This window comes from Microtus pennsylvanicus, chromosome 10, assembly GCF_037038515.1.
Source record: "Microtus pennsylvanicus isolate mMicPen1 chromosome 10, mMicPen1.hap1, whole genome shotgun sequence".
NCBI lineage: Eukaryota > Metazoa > Chordata > Mammalia > Rodentia > Cricetidae > Microtus > Microtus pennsylvanicus.
Genome location: NC_134588.1, coordinates 48,196,132 through 48,219,185, shown reverse-complemented (window position 1 = coordinate 48,219,185; position 23,054 = coordinate 48,196,132). Strand labels below are relative to the sequence as shown.

The following is a 23,054-nucleotide window of genomic DNA, read 5'->3' as shown; positions in this document are numbered from 1 at the left end:
CATGCTGTTAACACAGGAGAGTGGCATTTGTTCATGGCAGTAGGTAGCGGAGAAAGTGAGACCACTTATCCAGGGTTAGCCCGGTCCTTGTTGGCCCCCCGCAGGACACCACCCGGTGGAACACCTTCCCTGAGCCTGTCCTCACTCTGCTCCCTTTTGCCTCAGTGCTCCAGCATGTCAGTCCAGTTCGGGTCTGCTACAACGCTAGGTGCTCTTGCTTCACAAACACCCACCCTGCCTATACACATTCGCCTTCCATGAGTCACTGCGAGCAGCTCCGCAGCCTCTAGCTCCAGGAAGGGCTTCTCTTGGTGCCTGTCATTCATATTATGCAGCTGCTTCTCGGTGTCTAGACTGTGAGCAGAGGGATGACATTTTGGCTTTTGGCCTTGTTTTCTGTGTTTCCGGCCTTAAAGCACATAAAGATGCATGCACTCTTTACTGGTGGTGGTTTGAGCAGAGACGGTAGGGAGCTTCATGGAGGGCAACACCATCAGTGCAGCTGGGGGATGGGCCGCACTGTGTGCTCAGAAACCACAGAGTACTCAAGTGGAGTGGACAGTTTGTTGAGACGTAATAGCTAACATTTAAAGGCGGCATCTCCTGGGCTAGGAGCACTTTATATGAACTGTAAAGACAGCCAGACAATGGAGAATTCTGTCTCATTTCAAACAGGAGAAGCTGAGGGAGGATCTAGGGGTCACAATGCAATAATCTAACTTCACTGAGGAAAGATACGACAGGGTCAATTACGTTGACCCAAGGAAGACCTCATCTTGATGTCCCTGGAGGCTTTTGGAACTGGGAAGGAAGTGAAAGTAGGGATCTAGGAATATTGGTTTGGTAGCAGTGCTGGCTCCATCAGTGTGTCAGTGTGAGGGAAATTTAAAAAGGAAGTCTTGAAAAGCGCTGATCTAAGTGTGCAATGATCAGCATGCAGTCCTGCAAGGGGTCTGACAAACTGTCACATCAGGTAATGGTAGTCCTTGTCATTAGGAGGGACCATTGTGGCTCCTACTAGATGAGCTGCTGCAGAGAATAGTCTCTCCATCACAGATAACTGTTCTCATCCTGTGGATAGTCTGTCCTCATAGGAGGCCTTGTCCCTTGCAGGCCTACAAGAGTGGTCAGTGGTTGTTGTTTTTGTTTAGCAAAAGCAGTTTCTAAGTAAGTTACGTTTGTAACTTTTCATTCTTTTTCTTTTCTTTTTTTTTAAGATTTGTTTATTTATTTAGTTATGTATACAACATTCTGCCTGCATATATGCTTGCATACAGAAGAGGGAGCCACCATGTGGCTGCTGGGAACTGAACTCAAGACCTCTGGAAGAACAGCCAGTGCTCTTAACCATTGAACCATCTCTCCAGCCCCAATAACCTTTCATTCTTAAACACAGAGGTAAGCCACTTGTCCGAGCTTTGTTCCTGCTTTGGGTTGTTTCCACGGACTGTCTTCCTGTAGCACAATAGCTAATCCAGGGCACATGCACAACACAATTTACTGCCAGACTACCCCTAGAAAGTGCTTTAGCAGGCCTGTTTTAGTAAGCCTTTGCTAGTACACAGATTCAGTCCTAATTTGCTGGGTGAAAAAAATACAGTATAGGAACTTATTCAGTATTTGATGGGTTAATTCAATCAAGTTTTTGGTTACACACACACACACACACACACACACACACACACACACACACACACACGTTACCAAGCTTTCAGAACTAGCATTTCTGAATTTTCAACTTCTAGTGAAACAAGACACCAAGAAAATCCCAAAGTTGAGCATGTTGAAATGTGTCAGCACCATCACGTGCTGCTTGGTGATCGGGCTATAATCTGAGAAACGCCTCATTAGGCAATGTTGTCATTGTGAGATGACACAGATGTACTTCATGAACTAAGAAGGCTATACCACTAGGTCGTATAATCTTATAAGGTTATACAGGGTTTTTTAGGGTTTTTTTGTTGTTGTTGTTGTTGTTTTGGTTTTTCAAGACAGAGTTTCTCTGTTGCTTTGGAGCCTGTTCTGGAACTAGTTCTTGTAGACCAGGCTGGCCTTGAACTCACAGAGATCTGCCTGCCTCTGCTTCCTGAATGCTGGGATTAAAAGCGTGAGCCACCACCGCAGCTGCTTTAAATTTTTTAAACTAAGTTTGTATTTATTTTGTGCTTGTGCTGGGGGCATGCCACAATGAATATCTGGAAGTCAGACTGTGGGATTCAATTCTTACCTTCCACCATATGCTTCCCAGGGAAGGCAAACCCTTCGACCACTGAGCCATCTTAGAGGCCCTGCTTTAAGTTTCTGTTTTTGAGACCTAGTTTCACCATGTTGCTCAAGATAGTATGAAATTCAATATGCAGCCCAGGCTGACCTCAAAAACATGGCAATCCTCTGGCCACCACATCCCAAGTGCTGGGGTTATAGGCACACACCAACCACTTCTTGCCTAGGAGGTGTTGCTGTTGTTGTTTATCTGTTTGTTTTGCTATCCTCCCTCTTTGGGTCAAGGAAGCATTTGGGAAAACAAAGATTAATTTATTTTTATGTATATGAGTGTTGTATTCCCAAGCATGCCTGGTTCACATGCAGGTCAGAAGACTGCACCAAATCCCCTGGAACTGGAGTTATAGACAGCTGTGAGCTGCTATCTGGGTACTGGGAATCGAACCTGGTTCCTCCGCAAGAAAGTGCTCTTAACCTCTGAACTATCTCTCCAGTCTCCAGCAGGTGGTTAAAGAGAACTTCCTGTTCACTAATTTAAAATCACTTTTCCAAGGGCTCAAACTCAGATCTGCTCGTTCCATAAGGAAAACAGATTTGTTTGGAGGCTGAGATTAAACAGGTCTTGGTAGACGTAATGCTTTTCATTCTCAAGGTCAAAAGAACTGACACAAGCAGCCAAAATGTCTGAGCCCTAGATCTCTTTAGCTGTACCATGGGTGAAGGGTAGGTTATCCTGAAAGTTCCTTGCAGACCTGAGAACCCAGTGGTTGACTTAGTGGAGGCTGTAGAAGATGGTAAGTGAAGGAGAGTCAGTGACTCACACCCAGATAGGTCTCCAAACTATCTAGGTGAAACTGTCCACTACCATAAGAGTGAGAGAAGAAAGCAGCCTTTCTTTTTAAGTCTATCTTGTTTGCTTGTTTGAATACTTGCTTTTCCCATAGCAGAATGATGATGTTTGGTCTTAGCAATTAGAATGTTCCTAGGTAGCTATCGATGGAGGGGTTAACCCTGGATAAGGGGTTAGGTTGTTAGGTTGGAAATACAGCTGGAAGCTTGTCAGCATAAAAGAGGTGCTCTGAACCCATGAATGCTGGGAAACACCCGCAAGTTGTAAAAGAACACTGAGGAATGCTGGGACTAAGTGGGAGCAAGGGAAAACTGCGCTAGAAAAGCACAGGGTCACAGAAACAAACGCTGTTCCAAGAAAGTAGTGGGATGGGTCTAGAGTCAAGTATATTGGAGGAAGAAGTCAGAATCACTTCTTGACCCAACCTGAGGTGTCAGTGATGTCAGTCCTATCGCGGGGCAGCGTGGGGGCAGCACAGATCTAAAGGGATATGAAGGATTCGGAGGGCCACCTCAAGAGGCCCTTGTATTTACAGGCTGGGCCTCAGCAGGAGGTGCTGCTTGGGAGATCTCAAAACTGTAGCGGGAGGACTTAGCTGAAAGAAGTAATCACTCTGTGTGTGTGTGTGTGTGTGTGTGTGTGTGTGTGTGTGTGTGTGTGTGTGTGTTCTTGAGGGAATCTTAACCCTGGCCCTTCCTGTCTCACTTTCTCCGCTACTGCTGCTTTCTCTGCTATTGCCTACCATGAACAAACACCTCCCCTTGGCCACTCTCCTGTTGACAGAATGTTTTGCCCAAGCATCAAGAATTTGAGGCCAAGAGACCATGCATTTTATTTTTTAGGCAATGGGCAGCCATTAAATGATATTAAGTAGGTTATACCTGCTCGGACCTTGAAGGGCTATATTGTACTGTCCAATATGAAATTCACACGTGACTATTCAGGTATGTCTAAGGACTTTAAAAGTAGTGTCATTAAGGAACTAACATTTAATTATTTTAAAAACTGATACACAATCTGGTTGCCCAAAAAAGTGGTATGTATGTTTGGAACAATTAGGGTATGTTAATTTCTTCTTTTTTGTCTTCTTTGAGACAGGCTCTCATATAGCCCAGGCTAATCTCAAACTCATTGTGAGGCTCCTTTTGAACATCTGCTCCTTCTGCTTCTGGCTTCCAGGTGCTGGGATTACAAGTGTTCCCTATGACCCAGACTTTGAATACATCTTTTGAACTGTAGGTTTAAAGGAGTCTAAATGTAGGACAGTATGTTCAAATTTTTAACAGCCAAACTGAAATGAGATAGAAGTTTAAAATAACAAATTTTGAAGACTTAATACAAATAGCTGAAGCCAAATGCATGTCTGCAATCTCAACACTCAGAAGGCTGAGCAATGACTGCAAGTACCAGGCCAGCAGGTTCTATATAACAAGATTCTATCTCAAAAAAGAAAGAAGGAAAAGAAGGAAGGAAGAAAGGAAGGAAGAAAGAAAGGAAGGAAGGAAGGAAGGAAGGAAGGAAGGAAGGAAGGAAGGAATCACAGCTGGCAGTAATATTTTGAATATATTAACAAAAACATTGGTCAGGTGGTGGTGGCACTCGCCTGTAATCCCAGTACTCAGGAGGCAGAGGCAGGAGGATTTCTGTGAATTTGAGGTCAGTCTGGTCTACAAAGCAAGTTCCAGGACAGTTAGGTCTGTTACACAAAGAAACCGTCTCAAAAAACCAAAAACTGAAAAAAATAAAGTCATACTTGAGACATCTCAACTTTTTCTATTTGTGATATATTTTCAATAATCTTGTTTTTTAAGCTTTTCCTGTGTGTGTGTTTCTACGCGCACATACGCATGTGCGCACATATGAATTCCTGCATGTGCACACACATGAATTCCTGCATGTGCGCACACATGAATTCCTGCATGTGCGCACACACGCATGTGCGCACATATAGATTTCTGCATGTGGAGGTCAGAGGACAACAAGCAGGACTCCTGCTGCGTGGGTTCTGGGGATCAAGATCAGGTCATCAGGCTTGGCTGCACATGGCCCTATCTACCAAGACATCTCACTGGCCCTCGAGGCTGCTAACGAACGGATACACCTGGGTATGCTATTACACGTCTGGAAATACCCATGTGGCTGGCTTCATTTAACTCTTGGATAAAGTGCAGACCACTACTTTTCCTTCAGGCGCCTTAAAGACCTATGACAGTTCCAATCAAGTAGTGATATCCAGTCAGGAAGCAAGTGCTGGCAGACTATGGGGGGGGGGGGGAGGATATCTGAGCAGTGAAAGTTTTCAAAACTTTCACTCAAAGGCAAGCAAATAAAAATGTTCTGGTTATCTCTAACATGTACTCCCTACCAGATATGAACTTAGCAGCTTGAGTGTTAAAAACTTCAATTCTGCCAGGCAGTGGTGGCGCATGCCTTTAATCCCAGCACTCGGGAGGCAGAGGCAGAGGCAGGTGGATCTCTGTGAGTTTGAGGCCAACCTGGTCTACAGAGTTTGTTCTAGGACAGACTCTAAAGCTACACAGAGAGACCCTGTCTCGAAAAAAAAAAAAAGAAGAAAAAGAAGACGACGACGACGAGACCAACCCTTCAATTTCAATTCTGGAGCTGGTGAAACGGCTCAGCAGGCAAAGATGAAGACTTGCCGCCAAGCCTGAAGACTTGAGTTTGATCTGAGACCCACATAGAGGAAAGTGAGAAGAGACTCCTCCAAGTTTTCTTCTGACTTCCATGTGGGGCATACCATTCACACACACACACACACACATGCACACACACAAAAAGTAGAAAACAAAACAAAAACCCTTCCATTCAAGAAAAAAGTATACAACTCTAAATTAAAAAGCAAAAAACAAAAGAAGACATCCTAAACCAATTCCCTAATAACACATTTTCTAGGCAGGTAAATTTTACTGTTGATCTATATCTCCCTATTCTCCCATCTAAATTAAAGCAAGGTGAAAGAAAAACCCTTTTACTAAAATGTTAAGAAACAGTCTTAATAGATTTGATTGTATACACTATGGATAATAAAGTATCTCATCTAAAATACCATTTAAATTTTCCCAGTACCTTTAAGTATAAAAACAACATGCACACAACCGATCAGCTTTTACCACTGCACAGATAAGATGCAAGGAGCAACTAGTTAAAAACAAAGAACACTTCACAGTCAGTAGAACTTCTCCTCTCTTAACTTTGCAGTTCTCAGATTTTTGACATTTCTCTGACATTCAAAGCATAAAGATGACATGTTATTAGAAATAGGTTGCGATATCATAATTGCGCTTTCTTGCATTTGTGTAATGACTACAAAGTTGAGACAACGAAGTACAATTGATGTTTCCATCTCCCAAAAGACAATCAAAGATGGAGTCAGGACAGCTCCCTCTCAAAAAGAGGGCAGCAGGCTTCTGAAAAGCAGAACGTGAAGTGAGGGAAACCTGTCAAACGCTCAGGACGAAACCAAGGAGTTCAAAAGAAACACTCATTTCCTTCGATACGGTGGGAAAATCCCAGTGGCTCACAAAAAGCCTCGGAAAGTTTGGTTTGGCTGATTGCATCTTGTTTTCCTTCCAACATCAGTACCGGGCCTGGAGGACTTTTCCTCCCCCGGGAAGCCGCGCGTCCTCCCGCACCCAGATCCCGCACCGGCTGGACGCCTTCGGGCAAGCCGCGGGGTGCCAGTCCCGGGCTAGCTCCGCGACTCCACAATGGAGATCGCCCCCGCGCACGCCCACTCCAGGAGGGCCATTTCCCTTTTCCTGCCCAGATGCTGTCCGCCCGCTCCAGCGCGTCGCTCCCCACCTGCGGCGCGCGACCCCGAGGAAGTGGCTGTGCGGGCCGAAAGGAGGACCCCCGTGGGCACAGCCCTGGAGGACGCGCGGTGTCGGGGTGCAGAGGCTGTGCCACCCTGCCTCGATTTCCCTCCCTTCCCCCTGCGGCGACAGTCCTCGGCCCACACTCACCCTTTCACCACAAAGAAGGGGTCCTCCATGGACATGGCGCCCGGCCCGGCAGCCCGAGCCTTCCCTGAGGTCTCCCGCGGCCAGTCCCTCGGCCGGGGTGACCCGGAGCAGCGGTGGGCGCAGTCCCGGGAACCCGACGGCCGGCGGCCCAGCACTCGGTCAGCGCCGTGGGCCGAATCCCACTCCAAGCCGGCCCCCACGGCAGCCTCCTCCCCCGGCACCTCCGGCGCCTAGCCCCGCCCCCAGGACACTCGCCGCGACCAATCAGGAATGCGTACCGCAGCTCCACTTCCGCACTCTGGATCACGTGACCCAGATCGCCCAGGCGCTGGGCCAAAGGGGGGCGGGGCTTGGACTAGCGTCTCTGGGCCCGAGAGGTGGAGCTCTGGGAAGTAGGGGAGGTCGTCAGCCTCCGCTGGTAGAAGGCTATGGGGATTTTAGCTGTTGATGAGTCTTATTTGCATAGACCTCTTATCTTTCCGCTACTTTTAAAGACTTGCTTTTAACGCTGTGTGATTTACCTGCCCATCTCTACTTGCCCTGTAAGATTCTCAACCTGATTATGGTAAAGTCTTATATAGTGTGTAAAGGCTGTATAAACATCCTCAATACTCTTTGGGGGACGATGCTACTGTTTTTATTTTATGAGGCTTCAGTTTCTCCTGTATAGGGTCATACGACCCATACATCACAGAACCATAGATCCTGGGCACTTTCCCCAAAATGAACAGTATCATCTTTTGAAATACATTCTGAAAATGAACTTCCCAGCAGAGAGTTAAAGGACAAAGGAGCCAGTCAGGGTAACTTCCTCTCAACTATGATTCCTAAACGTCCAGAAAATTTTTATCTGGCACACTTAGTGAACTGGCATATTTGACACGCTTTCATTGTTAAGTCCTCTGACCTTTCATTGCTGATAACCACCGCGCACTTACTGTGTGCTGGACAGGATTCTTAGTTACTTTATTACCTTCAGAAATTACTGTGATTTATTATCTGCATTTTATGAATGAGCTTTCTGAGACTCTGAGGTGAAGTGACTTGTCCAAAGTCTCTAGTCTCTTTGGAGCTTGCATCAAAAAAATCTCTTTTGAACCTGTAGTCCTTCATTCGATCCCTCACAACAAGACAGTAATGGCACACACCTTTAATCCCAGCACCCGGATCTCTGTGAGCCCAAGACCAGCCTGGTCTATAGAGCAAGTTCAAGGGCAGCCCAGGCTAATGGCGGGGAAGGTAAACAATATCCAGCTCTTGTGTAGTTCTGTAAACTCTGAGGCCCCAAAGGAGGAGGCGTTACGGTCAAGGACACCTGAAGGAAACTGTTGTTCAGAGGACAGCAAGAAAGACCGAAGGGAAGGATGAATCTGACAGATGTTTCCCACGGAAACAAAACAGAGTATGAACATAATGGGAGAAGGGGGAGGAGAGGAGAGAGAAGTCAAAGTCGAAGACAGAACTGAAGGAGCAGTGGGTGGTGGATGTAGAGGGGGGCTGCTGGGAGAGTTGCAGGCTCCGGTTACCTACATACTGAGTTGGGGAGATAAACATGCCCATGTGACCATGACAGGTAATTGAAGGACAGATGAGCCCAGGGGTTCCAAGTGATACTTGGAGCCTGATCCTTGAGTTTCAAACCTCAGCTCTGCTACTCTCAGCGGCTGTGTTTGAGCAGAGCCCCTAATTGTTCGCTGTCCTTACTGTGAATGGGTGCCATAGTAACGTCTTTCTCCAGGCCTGAAAGAACTGTGAAAAGGCCTTAAGACAAAGCCTAGTGCACCTGTTCAAGGAGGACTCAGAGCTGAATAACCCTAGCCTTCCAGGAGCTCTCGGGCCTGTGGGGAGGAGCATTCAGTTATAGATAACAGGAAACCAGAGAAATACATTGTCCAGATAACAGAGTTGAGATACTAGTGTATTTGTAGGTGGGTAGGGGGTGGGGTGGGAGCTTCCCAAACAGTGACTAATGCAGGTGGGGTCAGTGATGTAGACCAGCAGAGCAGCCTCCTGAAGCCAAAGCAAAGAGCTTTGCAGGGAGACACAGTCCAAGGTTGCTGCTCAGGACCTTCAGTCAGGTACACTCAGAATCTTAACTACACCTCAGGAAGATTTTCAGGATGAACTGTAGTGAAAGCAAGTTAGTAAATGTACTAAGTATTTAGAAATCAAGTTGTATGGGAAAGGGGCAGGCAGAATCCCGAGACTCACATGTGGGCTTCTCCACGGAGAGTCACACTTGGATGTCTACACGGATGACTCTGTGGCTTTGAGAAGTTTGAACTGCTCTAAGGTTGTAATTTACTGGGTTTAAAGATTCAGCAAAGTCTAAAATTGAAAGTTTAAAACTTGAGTAATTATATGAACTTGTTTTTAAATAAGATTTTTGGTAGTAAATGAAGCTGTAAAGTGATTTTATAAGGTGTATTGTTTAGATTAGGGGTGAGGGATCTGGAGCATCTCAGTGCACTAGGGTGATGGTGGCACATGCCTTTCTTTAATCCCAGCACTCAGGAGGCAGAGGCAGGCGGGTCTCTGTGAGTTCAAGGCCAGCCTGGTCTACAGAGTGAGTTCCAGGATAGTAAGGGCTACACAGAGAACCCTTGTCTTGAAAAACCAAACCAAACAAAACAAAAATAGTTTCTCTTGGGCTAGTGAGTAAAGGTACTTGCCACCAACCTGAGGTCTTGAGTTCTGTTCCCAGAGTTCACATGATGGAAAGACAGAGCTGACTGCTGAAAAATGCTCTCTGGCCACTCTAGTTGTTTTTGGTTTTGTTTTGTTTTGTTTAAGATTTATTTATTATATATACACAGTGTTCTGCCTATATTTGTCCCTTCAGACCAGAAGAGGGCACTAGATCTCATTATAGATGGTTGTGAGCCACCATGTGGTTGTTGGGAATTGAACTCAGGACTTCTGGTTTATTTAACTTTTTTTTTTCATTTTTTATGTGCATTGGTACAAAGGTGTTAGATCCCCTGCAACTGGATCTTCAGACAGTTGTGAGCTGCCATGTGGGTGCTGGGAATTGAACCCAAGTCCTCTGGAAGAGCAGTCAGTACTCTTAACCACTGAGCCATCTCTCCAGCCCCTTGAACTCAGGACTTCTGGAAGAGCGACTACTGCTCTTAACCTCTGGACCATCTCTCCAGTCCCATCGTTTTTCTTTGTTTTTTTTTTAACTCTTTGGGGGCCCACCACCCAGCTCCCAAATAAATACATAGAGACTTACTCTTACTTATGAATGCCCTGCCTTAGCTTAGCTTATTTATAGCCAGTTTTTCTTAACTTAAATTGTTCTATCTCTTGCCTCTGGGCTTTTACCTTTCTCTATCCTATATACTTCTCTTTCTTTCTTATTCCGTGGCTGGCTGGGTAGCTGGCCCCTGGTCTCATTCTCTCTTTCTCCTTTTCTTGTTCCTTCCTCCTTTTTTCTATTTATTCTCTCTGCTTATTTCTCTCTCCTGGCTAGCTATTGGCCATTCAGCTCTTTATTAGACCATTCAGGTATTTTAGACAGGCAAACACAAGTTCACCAAGTTAAGCAAATGCAACATAAAATAATGCAATATATCTTTGCATCATTAAACAAATATTGCATAGCATAGGTGAATATAACACATCTTCAACTAATCTTCTACAACAGACCACCACATATTCATTGTGCTGTGTGTATGCACAAGTACACACACATGCACATGTAAATAAATGTAAATTTTAAACAAAATTAAAATGAACAGACTAGTTCATTGGCTGTTTTTAACATCTGTATTGAGATGTCTTTAAGAAAACACACATTATCTTTATAAGCAATTCTTTTATCCTTTGTGTTGGAGGTCCTTGGTTCTGTCAGCAGGAAAGGCACATTAGATCCCAGGACAGAGAGGGTCTTTTTAGAGTGGTTCATGAATTCCCCTTGTATTTCTTTCATGCCTCAGAAGGAGCAGACAGCAGGAGATAAGGCTGTAGGTGGACAGGACTAGCTAGTTGGAAGCACTGAGTACTGAGTGTTCTGTCCTGTAAAACTAGGAACCGAAAGAGATGGCTGGGTCAGACTGACTATGGTGGCTTGAATGAGAATGGCCTCCAGGCCCTCCTACATACGAATGCTAGGTCTCTACTTAATGGAACTGTTTGGGAAGGATCAGGAGGTGTGGCCTTGTTGGAGAAAACATGTGGACTTTGAATTTCAACAGCCCACGCTATTCCCACTTAGTGATCTCCTCCCCCTCCTCTGTTGTTTCAACATGTAAACTCTCAGCTACTATTCTAGCTTTATGTTTACTTGCCGGCTGCCGCTATGTTCCCACCATGATCATGGATTCTATATCCTCTGGAACTGTGAGCCCCAAACTAATTGTTTTCTTTTGTTAGTTGCCTTGGCAATGGTGTCTCTGCACATCAATAGAAAAGTAACTAAGACACTGGCACTGAGACAGATGGTGCAGTGGCTAGAAAGTCACAGTCCAGAGGATGGAGGAGGAGATCATGAGCAAGTGTGGAAATGAAGACGTCGAGGGAGGATGCATTTGAGAAGAGGTATGGAGACCATAGCAGTAGATGTGGTTGGTTCCTGATGAGGAAAAGATGATAAAACAAGGATGAGAAGGAAGGGGTTTGGACAGAGAAGGCATGCAGGGTCTGGAATTGTCAGTGAGTAGTACTTAGTTGTATCCCCAAGAAAGAGACTCCTACTATTTGGAAAAATGAGGCAGTCAGTGGAAGTAGGGGATAAAAGAGGCTAATGGGACAAGAAAGAAAATGACCAAAATACATTATATGCATATGTGAAAATGTCACAATGAAACAAACTATGTCTAATATATGCTAATAGAAACTTAATTTAAAAAAAAGACTACAGAAGGTGACCTGATTTAGGGTATGTATATACTTAATGTATGTTGGTCTTTCCCAACAAACTAAGCTCCTGGAGGGTCTGGGTACTATGTAAATGTCATCACCATACCAAAGACTAGCACAGACCTTTATTATCCAGTTAATGGGTTTATTAATTGAGCCACAAAGATATAAGAGGTTTTTTTATTGATTTTTATTGAGCTCTATATTTTTCTCTGCTCCCTTACCTGCCTCTCCCCTCCACTTCAACCCTCTCCCAAGGTCCCCATGCTCCTGATTTACTCAGGAGATCTTGTCTTTTTCTACTTCCCATGTAGATTAGATCCATGTATGTCTCTCTTAGGGTCCTCATTTTTGTCTAGGTTCTCTGGGATTGTGGTTTGTAGGCTAATTTTCTTTGCTTTATGTTTAAAAACCACTTATGTGTTAGTAATATATGATAATTGTCTTTCTGTGTCTGGGTTACCTCACTCAAAATGATGTTTTCTAGATCCATCCATTTGCCTACAAATTTCAAGATGTCGTTATTTTTTTCTGCTCTGTAGTACTCCATTGTGTAAATGTACCACATTTTCCTTATCCATTCTTCAGTTGAGGGGCATTTAGGTTGTTTCCAGGTTGACAAAAAATGCTGTTATGAACATAGTTGAGCTCATGTCCTTGTGGTACAGTTGAGCATCCTTTGAATATATATTCAAAAGTGGTATTGCTGTGTCTTGAGGAAGGTTGTTTCCTAATTTTCTGAGAAATCTCCACAGTGATATCCAAAGGGGCTGTACCAGCTTGCACTCCCACCAGGAATGAAAAAGTGTTCCCTTTACCATACAACCTCTCCAGCAAAAGTGGTCATCAGTGTTGGCCATTCTTACAGGTGTAGGATGGAATCTCAGGGTTGTTTTGATTTGCATTTTTCTGATGACTAAGGATGTTGAGCGTTTCCTTAAGTGTCTTTCAGCCATTTTAGATTCCTCTGTTGAGAGTTTTTGCTTTTTCATATGAAGTTGGTCTGTATTCCATTTGTTACCGAATTATTTGTTCTTTTGATGACCAATTTCTTGAGTTCTTTGTATATTTTGGAGATCAGACCTCTGTTTGATGAAAAGATGGTAAAGATCTTTTCTCATTCTGTAGGCCGTCATTTTGTCCTGTTGACCGTGTCCTTTGCTTTACAGAAGCTTTTCAGTTTCAGGAGGTCCCATTTATTAATTGTTTCTTTCAGTGTCTGTGCTACTGGGGTTATATTTAGGAAGTGGTCTCCTGTGCCAATGTGTTCAAGTGTACTTCCCACTTTCTCTTCTAGGAGATTCAGTTTGGCTGGCTTTATGTTGAGGTCTTTGATTTACTTGGACTTGAATTTTGTGCATGGTGATAGATATGGATCTATTTTCATTCTTCTACACGTTTATATCCAGTTATGCTAGCACCCATTTGTTAAATATACTTTCTTTTCTCCATTTGATATTTTTTGCTTTTTTGTAAAAAATCAGGTGTTCAAAATTGTATGGATTAGTATCCAGGTCTTCAATTCTGTTCTTTGATTCAGTCCTCCTTTCTGTTTTTATATCAATACCAAGCTGTTTTCAGTACTGTAGTAGAGCTTGAAGTCAGGGATTGTGATGCCTCCAGAAGTTCCTCTATTGTACAGGATTGTTTTGGCTATCCTGTTTGGGTTTTTTGTTTTGTTTTGTTTTGTTTTTGTTTTTTGCTTTTCCATAGGAAGTTGAGTACCATTCTTTTGGGGTCTAGGAAGAATTTTGCTAGGATTTTGATGGGCATTGCATTGACATTGCTTTTGGTAAGATTGCCATTTTTCCTATGTTAATTCTACCTACCCAAGAGCATGGGAGATCTTTCCACTTTCTGGTGTCTTCTTCAATTTCTTTCTTCTAAGATTTAAAGTTCTTGTCATACAAGTGTAATGGTTTAAGTAAAATGCTATGGGTCCCCAAGTGGCTGCAGTACAGAAACGCTACAGGTCCTCAAGCAGCAGCAGTGAGCAGTGGGTCCCAGGCAGCTATGGTGTAATTCCCCACGTAGCTACAGTGGGCCACAAGGGGTAGCAAGTCTCACGAGGAGAGTCAGACAGATGGGCATGCCACAAGATCACACCACAGGTCTCCAAAGGCAGCTGATGCCGGGCAAGGAGTTACACAGCAGCAAGAGACAGAGACATGGATGGGCGCACCATGCAGAGTGAGGTTGGATATTTATTTAGTGGGTTATGGAAGGGAAGGATAGATGGGGTAAAAAGAGAAGAGATAGAGTAGAGAGAAATAGAGAGAAAGAGGGGGAAAGGGGAAAAGTGGGGAGAGGGAGCAAGGTAGAAGCTGTCTCTTCGGGGGAGAGATGGAAAAAAGAAGACACTCAGGCTGGAAGCTGAAATCAACTTGCATTGGAGGACGAGGGGAAAGGGGGTAGTGGGCATGGCTTGTCTCTTAAAGGGACAGAGCATACCATTACAACAAGTCTTCCACTTGTTTGGTTAGAGTTATTCTGAGATATTTTATGCTATTTGTGGCCGTGAAGGGGGATATTTCTCTGATTTCTTTCTCAGCCCATTTATCATCTGTGTACAGGAGGACTACTGATTTTTTTTTTTAGTTCATCTTGTATCCTGCTACATTACTGAAAGTGTTTATGAATTGTAGAAGTTCCTTGGTAGAATTTTTGGGGTCACTGATGTAAACTATCACATCATCAGCAAATAGTGAGAGTTTGACTTTTTCTTTTCTGATTTGTATACCCTCGATCTCCTTTTGTTGTCTTATCGCTTTAGCAAGGACCTCAAGAACTATATCGAATAGATATGGAGAGAGTGGACAACCTTGTCTTGTTCCTGATTTCAATGGGATCGCTGTGAGTTTCTCTCCATTTAGTTTGATGTTGGCTGTTGGCTTGCTGTATATTGCCTTTATTATGTTTAGGTATATTCCTTATATCCCTGCTCTCTCCAAGACCTTTATCAGGAAGGGATGCTATATTTCAGACATAAGAGTTTTACAAGAAGAAACAGAGGATAGAGGACAGATGCTTAAGGAAGCTAATTAAGTAGGGTCTGAGAAAAGCACCAACTGTGGAAATAGTGGAGGACTGGGAAAGCACGTGGGTATGTGGGGGGGGCTCACTCTCCCTTACCCTCTCTCAAGCCAGAACTTGACCTCTACTCTCCAAGGAAAGGGAAGTTTTAGCTAAGTGTGAGAAACAGAGGAAGTTATTTCTTTGTTTTCTGTGTTTTTGTGCTCCCCACCCCACCCCCATCCCCATTTAGCAGGTCCCAGGTCTTGGGTGAGAAACAATGCTTTAGGAACAATGCTCAGCAAATAGCCACACTCACTCCTGCCCCCACCCTCTCTAAAAGAGTGAAGGTTTCTTGTAAAGTGAAAGAGCCAAAGGGTAGGTAGAAGCTTTGGGGTAGAGTGGCAAGCTTTCTGGGTTGTTAGAAATAGTCTGTGTTTGGACAAGGTATGGGGTACAAGGGTGCATGTATTTGTCAGAATTCACCCAACCATGGCACTAAAATTCTGTTCAGGTTGCTGAGGGACGCTAACAGGTCAACTCCGTTTTCTATGGAGCTCTTGAGAAAGTTTCCTGTAGAAACTCTAGTCCCTGAGTGGGTCTCCAAAGTTAGGAGGGTAGATGGTGGGGAGAGCTCACCATTCTCTTGCAAGATAGAGGGTCCTGCAAGATAGGGTGTGTAGAATTAAGATAAAACAATACAGAAAGTAGGGCGCAGGTGTCAGCATCACAGAGGAGATCACATCATAGCTCATACCCACCACGGATGCCAGCATCAAGGTTCAAATATAGGGCCAGAGGTGTGCACAGCTAAGTAGTCATCTCTAAAGTGTAGTCTCCCCCATCACTGACCCATCATTGTCTCAGCTCAATCTTTCCTACAAGATGGTCTGTTATGGCATCATACCATATAAAATCTCTTTACTGGAAACAAAATTCCTCCTCGGAAAACAAACAAACAAAAAAAGCTGGGCATGGTGGTGCACACCTTTAATCCTAGCACTTGGGAAGCAGAAGCAGGTGGACCTCTGAATTCAAGGCCAGTCTGACCTATAGAGTGAGTTCCAGAGTATCTAGTACTACACAGAGAAACCCTGTCTTGGAAGAACAAGAACAAAAGCATGTTTCTCTTCTGGCTGGCACCAAGTTTCAGCCTTCTCCTTCTCCCAGCATGAGATTCCAGGGAAAATTCCTATTTCTTGGGGATCATTGTTCCCTAGTCTGAAAGTCAAAGGGAAGGGAACAAATGTCTCTTTAAAATATCCCCATTCCTGTTGAGCTGGTTATAAAAAAACAAACAAAACAACAACAACAAAAACCCTACCCCTACAAGGAATCTCTTCCACTCCAAAAGGGAAGTACTAACTTTCAACCTTCTCCCTTAGAAGCTGTTGTAAGTATCTAATGTGCTCATATACATGAATGCATTTTACAAAGTATGAAATACTGGAGACCATCCAAGTTCATTTTTATTATTACTTTTTATTTGTGGAAAAAATACTTAAAACATAAAATCTATCATCTTCAATGTGTGTGTGAATGTTTTTGTGTGGTCAGTGGTCCATGGGTGTATGTGCATGGAAGGGGAGGCACATAGAGGCCAATGGCAACCTTGTCTCTTTCCCCAGGTATTGTCCACCTTGTCTTCTGAGATTAGGTCTCTCATCAACATGGACCTTGTCAATTAGACTAGGCTAGCCAGCCTTCATACTCCAGCAATCTGCCTCCTTCTGCCTCCTTAGCACTGAGGTTGTAAGTGTAATGATCTGTCTTGTTCCTTTAAGAGACAAGTCCTGTCCACTCCCTCCCCCATCCACTGAGGCAGGCAGATCTTTCTTCCTGCTTGCAGCCCAAGTCTCTTCCTTTCCATCTCTCACCCAAATAGGTAGCTGCTGCCTTGGCTCCCCTCCTCTCCCCCCTTTTCTCTTTCTCTCTCTCTCTCTCTCTCTCTCTCTCTCTCTCTCTCTCTCTCTCTCTGGGCTCTTCCACCATCTCCCCTTTTCTCTTACCCATCCATAACCCACTAAATAAATACCCACTTCCTCTACATGGTGTGCCTACCCATCTCAGTCTTTCACCTACCATACGGCTCCCTGCTTAGGACCCACTGGCCCTCATGGCCCACAGGCCACTCAGGGGCTCCTTGCCTGAGACCCAGCTGCCTTCATGGCCACCATGGTCTCGGGACCTGCTGCCCACCACTGCTCAGGGACCTGCGGCATGGTCTCATGGCCTGCTACCCACTGCCACCACTAGGGGACCTGCAGCATTTCTGCTGCTGCACCCCTAAGGGATCCACAGCATCTTATTTAAACCATAACATTGGTGCCTGAGACTCAGGAGGTTCTCCCGCCCCTCTCCCAGGGTTGGGATCTGGAACTGGGTATTTTTTATACAACAACCACATGTTCCATCTGCCTGAACATCAACCTCTATGTACACCAGCAGCTTTGATGGTGAATTTTCCCCTTTCAGCCCTCAACCACAGTCTTCACAAGCTATGGTTGAGCCTTTCACTGCTTTCCATAGCTAAAAACATGACTAGATGACCCGGGGTCAGTCCTCCTGTGTTAGAACTGCACACCCTGTGCAGTGCATTCGACTGGGGGCCTAGGGTCCTTTGGATTTTTCTTTCTTCTTTCTTTTTCTTTTTTTCTTTTCTTTTGGACCTCTTGTCAGTGGTTCCGGCCATGAGCGACAGCTTGGAGCGGCCTCCAGCCTCTCTGGCTTCCGAGTCTCCTGGACCAGAGCCAGTCAGGTTTTAACACCCTGACTGTAGAGAGGAAACATTCTTCTATAGGCCCTGCAGTGTTTTCCGTTGTTTTCGCAGGATTTTACGTTTTCAGCTACGGTATAAACCCTCATTCCACTGGTGTCCTGCCAGCTCCACTTTTCCTCAAACTGTCTCTGCCACCATTGTCAACAAGATTGGTCGGATCCATGAGGCAGCTGTTTTCAATTCCAGCCTTTGCTCCCCACTGTGGCTTGTGGTGGCTCAGCAACAGGACAGATCATGCCTCTAGGTCTCTCTTCCATACAACATGTGGTCACTGCCATTTTGACTGAGGTCAGGTGACTTCACCGCCACCATAACTGAGAGCCAGGTCAGGTGACCAAGTTCCTCCATCTGAGGTATTCCCTGCCTATTTCCCTGGTGTTGACTCTGTTACGTGTGTGTTTTATACAGTGGCATGCCTTTGGTAGGGCCCACCAAGAACATTCACTTTGCCCAATTCCTGTTCACTCTGTGTGTGTGTGTGTGTGTGTGTGTGTGTGCGCATACATGTAACTTAAATACACCAGTGTTTACTGTTAAATGTCATAATTGTCTGTTCATTGTATCTCATTTCAAACTACAAAGCAATAAGTCTCATGTTTTAAATTGGTATGTACTTTTAAGTCTCTTACATAAAATACTTTATATTTAATCTAACCCTGCTTTACCTGTTAAGTCGAGAGTCAGTACAGTCAAGCTCAGACCCAAGACAATGTCCACAAATAAGCAGGAAGCAGTCTTGAGAATCCACCGTCCCAATTCCTTTAACCTGTTGTGCCAACCTCCCACCCTTTTATTATAAAAAAGACATGGGAATGTAATGGTCTTCCTGTGCCTTTAAGAGACAAGCCCTGCTCACTCATCCCCCATTCGCTGAGGCAGGCAGATCTTCCTTTCTGCTTGCAGGCCAAGTCTTTCCTTTTCCATCTCTCTCTCAAAGAGGTAGCTTCTGCCTTGCTCCCTTCTCCCCACTTCTCCCCTTCGCCCCCCTCTCTGGTTCTCTCTCTCTCTCTTTACCTCTCTCTTCTCTTCCCACTTCTTCCCCTTCCCCTTCCTTTCATAATACACTAAATAAATATCCAACCTCACTCTGCATGACGTGCCTGCCCATGTCTCTGTCTCTCACATGCCATGTGGCTCCCTGCCTGGGACCCGGCTGCCTTCGTGGCCTGCCATGGTCTTGGAACCTGCTGCCTGCCACCACTCGGAGGCATGTGATGTGGCCTCATGGCCTGCTGCCCACAGCCGCCAGTCGGGGACCTGCAGCGTTTCTGCCACTGTGCCACTCAGGGAACCTGCATCATTTTACTTAAACTATAACTATAAGCACATGCTACCACATCAAGTTTTTTCTCATGTGTCCCAGGGTTCAAACCTAGTGGTCCTCATGCTTGCATGGTAAGTGCTTAACCAAAAAAACTCCTTAGCTTCTCTCAGGCATTTTGAAGTGTAGAGTGGTACAAGCCATCTCCAGAAATACTATGATCATGTACCCATGAAACATTGTCCCCTGCCCCCAAATTCTGACATCAACCACTCTACTTTCTGTGTCTCTAGCCACCTCTGATGAATGGACTAAGACAAGATCTGTCTTTCTCTGATTTTCTGTTTTAGGTAGACTTTCTCTGTCCTGCCAGCCACCTTCAAAATAATCATACACAGACTTATTTATTAATTATAAATGCTCAACCGATAGCTTAGGATTGTAACTAACTAGCTCTTTTTTATTGTTTTTATTGAGCTATAAATTTTTCTCCATTCCCCTCCCTTGCTTTCCCTTCCCTTCAACCCTCTTCCATGGTCACTATGCTCCCGATTTACTTAGGAGATCTTGTCTTTTTCTATTTCCCATGTAGATTAGATCCATGTATATCTCTCTTAGAGTCCTCATTGTTGTCTAGGTTCTCTGGGATTGTGATTTGTAGACTGGTTTTCTTTGCTTTATGTTTAAAAACCACTTATGAGTGAGTATATATGGTAATTGTTTTTCTGGGTCTGGGTTACCTGACTCAAAATGATGTTTTCTAGCTCCATCCATTTGCTTGCAAATTTCAAGATGTCATTATTTTTTCCACTGTGTAGTAGTCCATTGTGTAAATGTATCACATCTTCTTTATCCATTATTTGATAGAGGGGCATTTAGATTGTTTCCAGGTTCTGGTTATGACAAATAATGCTGCTATGAATGTGGTTGAACACATGTCCTTGTGATATGATTGAGCACCCTTTGGGTATATACCCAAAAGTGGTATTGCTGGGTCTTGAGGTAGGTTGTTTCCTAATTTTCTGAGAAATCGCCATACTGATTTCCAAACTGACTATACAAGTTGGCACTCCCACCAGCAATAGAGGAGTGTTCCCCTTACCCTACATCCTCTCCAGCCTAAGCTGTCATCAGTGTTTTTGATCTTGGCCAGTCTTACACTAACTAGCTCTTACAATTTAAATTAACCCACATTTTTAAAAACCAATGTTTAACCACGTGGCTCAGTACCTTTTTTCAGCAGGGCATGCTTGTCTCCTGCTTCCTCTGAGTCTGATTGGTAACTTTGCCCTTCCTCCCAGCACTCTCCCAGTCTGCTCTCCTGCCTAACCTCTTTCAGCCTAGCTATTGGCCAGTTGGCTCTTTATTAAACCAATGAGAACAACTCATCTTCCAGTGTACAGGATTGTTCCACAGCATTGTTTCTCATGGCATAGTGTTGTCAAGGCTCACTCATGTTGTACTACTCTTCAGATTCCACTGTGAAAGCTGAACAATGTCCTACTGCCATTTGCCACCTTTCGTTTGTCCTTTCACCCATCATGGGACAGTTGGATCGCTTTCAAGTTTTGATATTTGCGAATAATGATGCTTTGAGTACAAATCTATAGATATTTCTTCAACACCCTCCATTTAACTATTTTGAATATATGCAGTAACTAAAAGTTGAATTGCTGGATTATATGGTAAATATATTTTTTAATTTTGGAGGGACCATTTTCATAATGACTATAGCATTTTAAACTTCTACTAGTAGTTCACAAGAGTTCTAGCTTCTCCACGTCCTTGCCAACACTTGTTATTTTGTGGTCTAGTTCAGTAGCTGCCAGCCTAGTGGGTGTGAGTGGTATCTTATAGTTATGATTTTCATTTCCTTAATAATTTATGGCACTGAGAATTGTTTCATATGTTCAGGAGTCATTTATATAATCTTTTGTTTGTTCGAGTCCTTGGCCTGTTTTAACTGGGTTGTTTGTTCTGTTGAGTTCATGCTAAGACTTTTGTGAAAGAAGGTGAAGAAAAGGTACTATGGGTAGATGTTATGTACTTTTTTTTTTTTTTTTTTTTTTTTTTTGGTTTTTCGAGACAGGGTTTCTCTGTGGCTTTGGAGCCTGTCCTGGAACTAGCTCTGTAGACCAGGCTGGCCTCGAACTCACAGAGATCCGCCTGCCTCTGCCTCCCGAGTGCTGGGATTAAAGGCGTGCGCCACCATCGCCCGGCTGATGTTATGTACTTTTATCATTGTTGCAACTTTATAAAAAATGTATTTGCTTGTTTGTTTTTTATGTGTATGTGTGTTTGACTGCATGAGTTAATGTGCAGCATATGTATGACAGAGCCCTTGTAGGTCAGACAAGGGAGTTGGATCCACTGGAATCGGAATTATAGGAGGTTGTGAGCTGCCATGTGAGTACTAGGAACTAACACAGGGCCTCTGGAAAAGCCTGGGTTATCTCTCCAGCCCATATTCCAACCTAATAACTATGAAGCCCATGTGCATTCTCTGGGTCATTCCAGAAAATATTTCACTCATTAAATTCTGATGACCTGGCTGTAATTTTTCACATTTACATCCAATAATAGGAGTGTTCACACACACGCACACACTGGTTGTGTTTTCTCTGTTCTCTTTTGTTGTCATCAACATGTCTGCTCTCGCCTTCTACATGCTGCTGAAAATAAACAAGGACCAATTTTGGTCAGTTTAAATGTTAAATGCTAAAAAGTGAATAATGTATGGAATGTTTGCTTGATGGTTATTAAAAATGTTTAAAAGTAAGTCATGACGGGGGAATGCCTTTAATTAAGTAAAAAAAAAAAAAAAGCCAAGTGGTCACATATAAGCAAAGAACCCCTGAAGACAGAAGTTTTGTTTTTGTTTTTCTGAGACAGGGTTTCTCTGTAGCTTTGGAGTCTGTCCTGGAACTCGCTCTGTAGTCCAGGCTGGTCTCAAAATTCACAGAGATTCTCCTGGTCTCTGTCTCCCAATTGCTGAGATTAAAGGTATACACCATCATCCAGCCTGAAGATAGCAGTGTTAAATACTTTTTACAATAAGGAAAGTTATTGGCCAGTTTGATTCCCAGAACCCACACAAAGATGAAAAGAGAACTGACTTACAACGTTGTCCTCTGACCTTGCCCTGACCTATGGCAAGGGCACCCACACTCAGATCATGTTCATAAACACAATAATAATAAATGCAATTTTTAAATTATATAAAGAAAGCAAATCTTGATTCTGATTGAACTTTAAAGAGCAATAAAGTTACACCATTAAATATGTATTTCAATCCTGGGAAATATAAATTTGAAATAATAAGAACTTACAAAAGAGAATTAGAACATGAAAGGGGAGCTCCTTAGGGAGTGGGAAAGAGGTAAATACAAAAGAAGGTTGGAGGATGGTGTCTCAGTTAGGGTGTTATTGCTATGAAGAAACACCATGACCACAGCAACTTTTATAAAGGAAAACATTTCCTCAAGGCTGACTTTCTGTTTCAAAGGTTTAGTCTATTATCATCACAGTGGGAAGCATGGAAGCACACAGGCAGACATTGTGCTGGAGAGGTAGCTAAGAGATCTATATATGGATCAGAAAACAGCAGGAAGAGAGAATGAGACTGGACCTGGCTTGAGCATCTGAAACCTTAGAGTCCACCCCCAGTGACATACAACCAATCTGAATGCACCTTGACAGAAACACATTGTAAACCACTTTTGGGTGGGCTACTCAGTCTAGGGGTTGTAACCCACCCTACAGTCAGTTATTCCAGGGTCCCAGAGAGGCACTATCTGGAAGATAATGGGCTAAGAGAGAAGAAGGAGGCTAAGCGGGGGTTCGTGTCAAAGCCTCCGTTTATTAGAGATGGGGTACAGCTTATATAGGGTAAGGAGTTGGAGGGTGGGCACAGGCGCCTGGGCTCTTGCCGCGTGGTTCACGTTGGTCACGTGGTCCAGGAGGTTATGTTCGGTCAGGTCACGTAGGCCAGGAAGTCACAACCAGGAGTTGACACACCTAGTTCTCTAGATAGTTTGGAATGTGGGGCAGGTTCCGCTAACAAATAGCTCTCCGTTAACAGCC

The 23,054-nt window shown here is 44.0% G+C and overlaps 1 protein-coding gene across 2 annotated transcripts in view; it reads right to left on the bottom strand.

The window, feature by feature from the left end:
• The window catches only part of Stx6 (syntaxin 6), a 45,946-nt gene extending 38,668 nt beyond the window's left edge, over nt 1-7,278 (bottom strand). The window contains exon 1 of one of the 2 annotated variants that reach the window (XM_075988287.1): nt 7,057-7,278. In XM_075988287.1, the coding sequence (XP_075844402.1) occupies nt 7,057-7,091 (35 nt within the window). In that variant the 5' untranslated portion in view covers nt 7,092-7,278. The remainder of the gene's footprint in view (nt 1-7,056) is intronic. The other variant, XM_075988286.1, reaches the window with a different exon arrangement.
• Between the last annotated feature and the right edge of the window lie 15,776 nt (nt 7,279-23,054).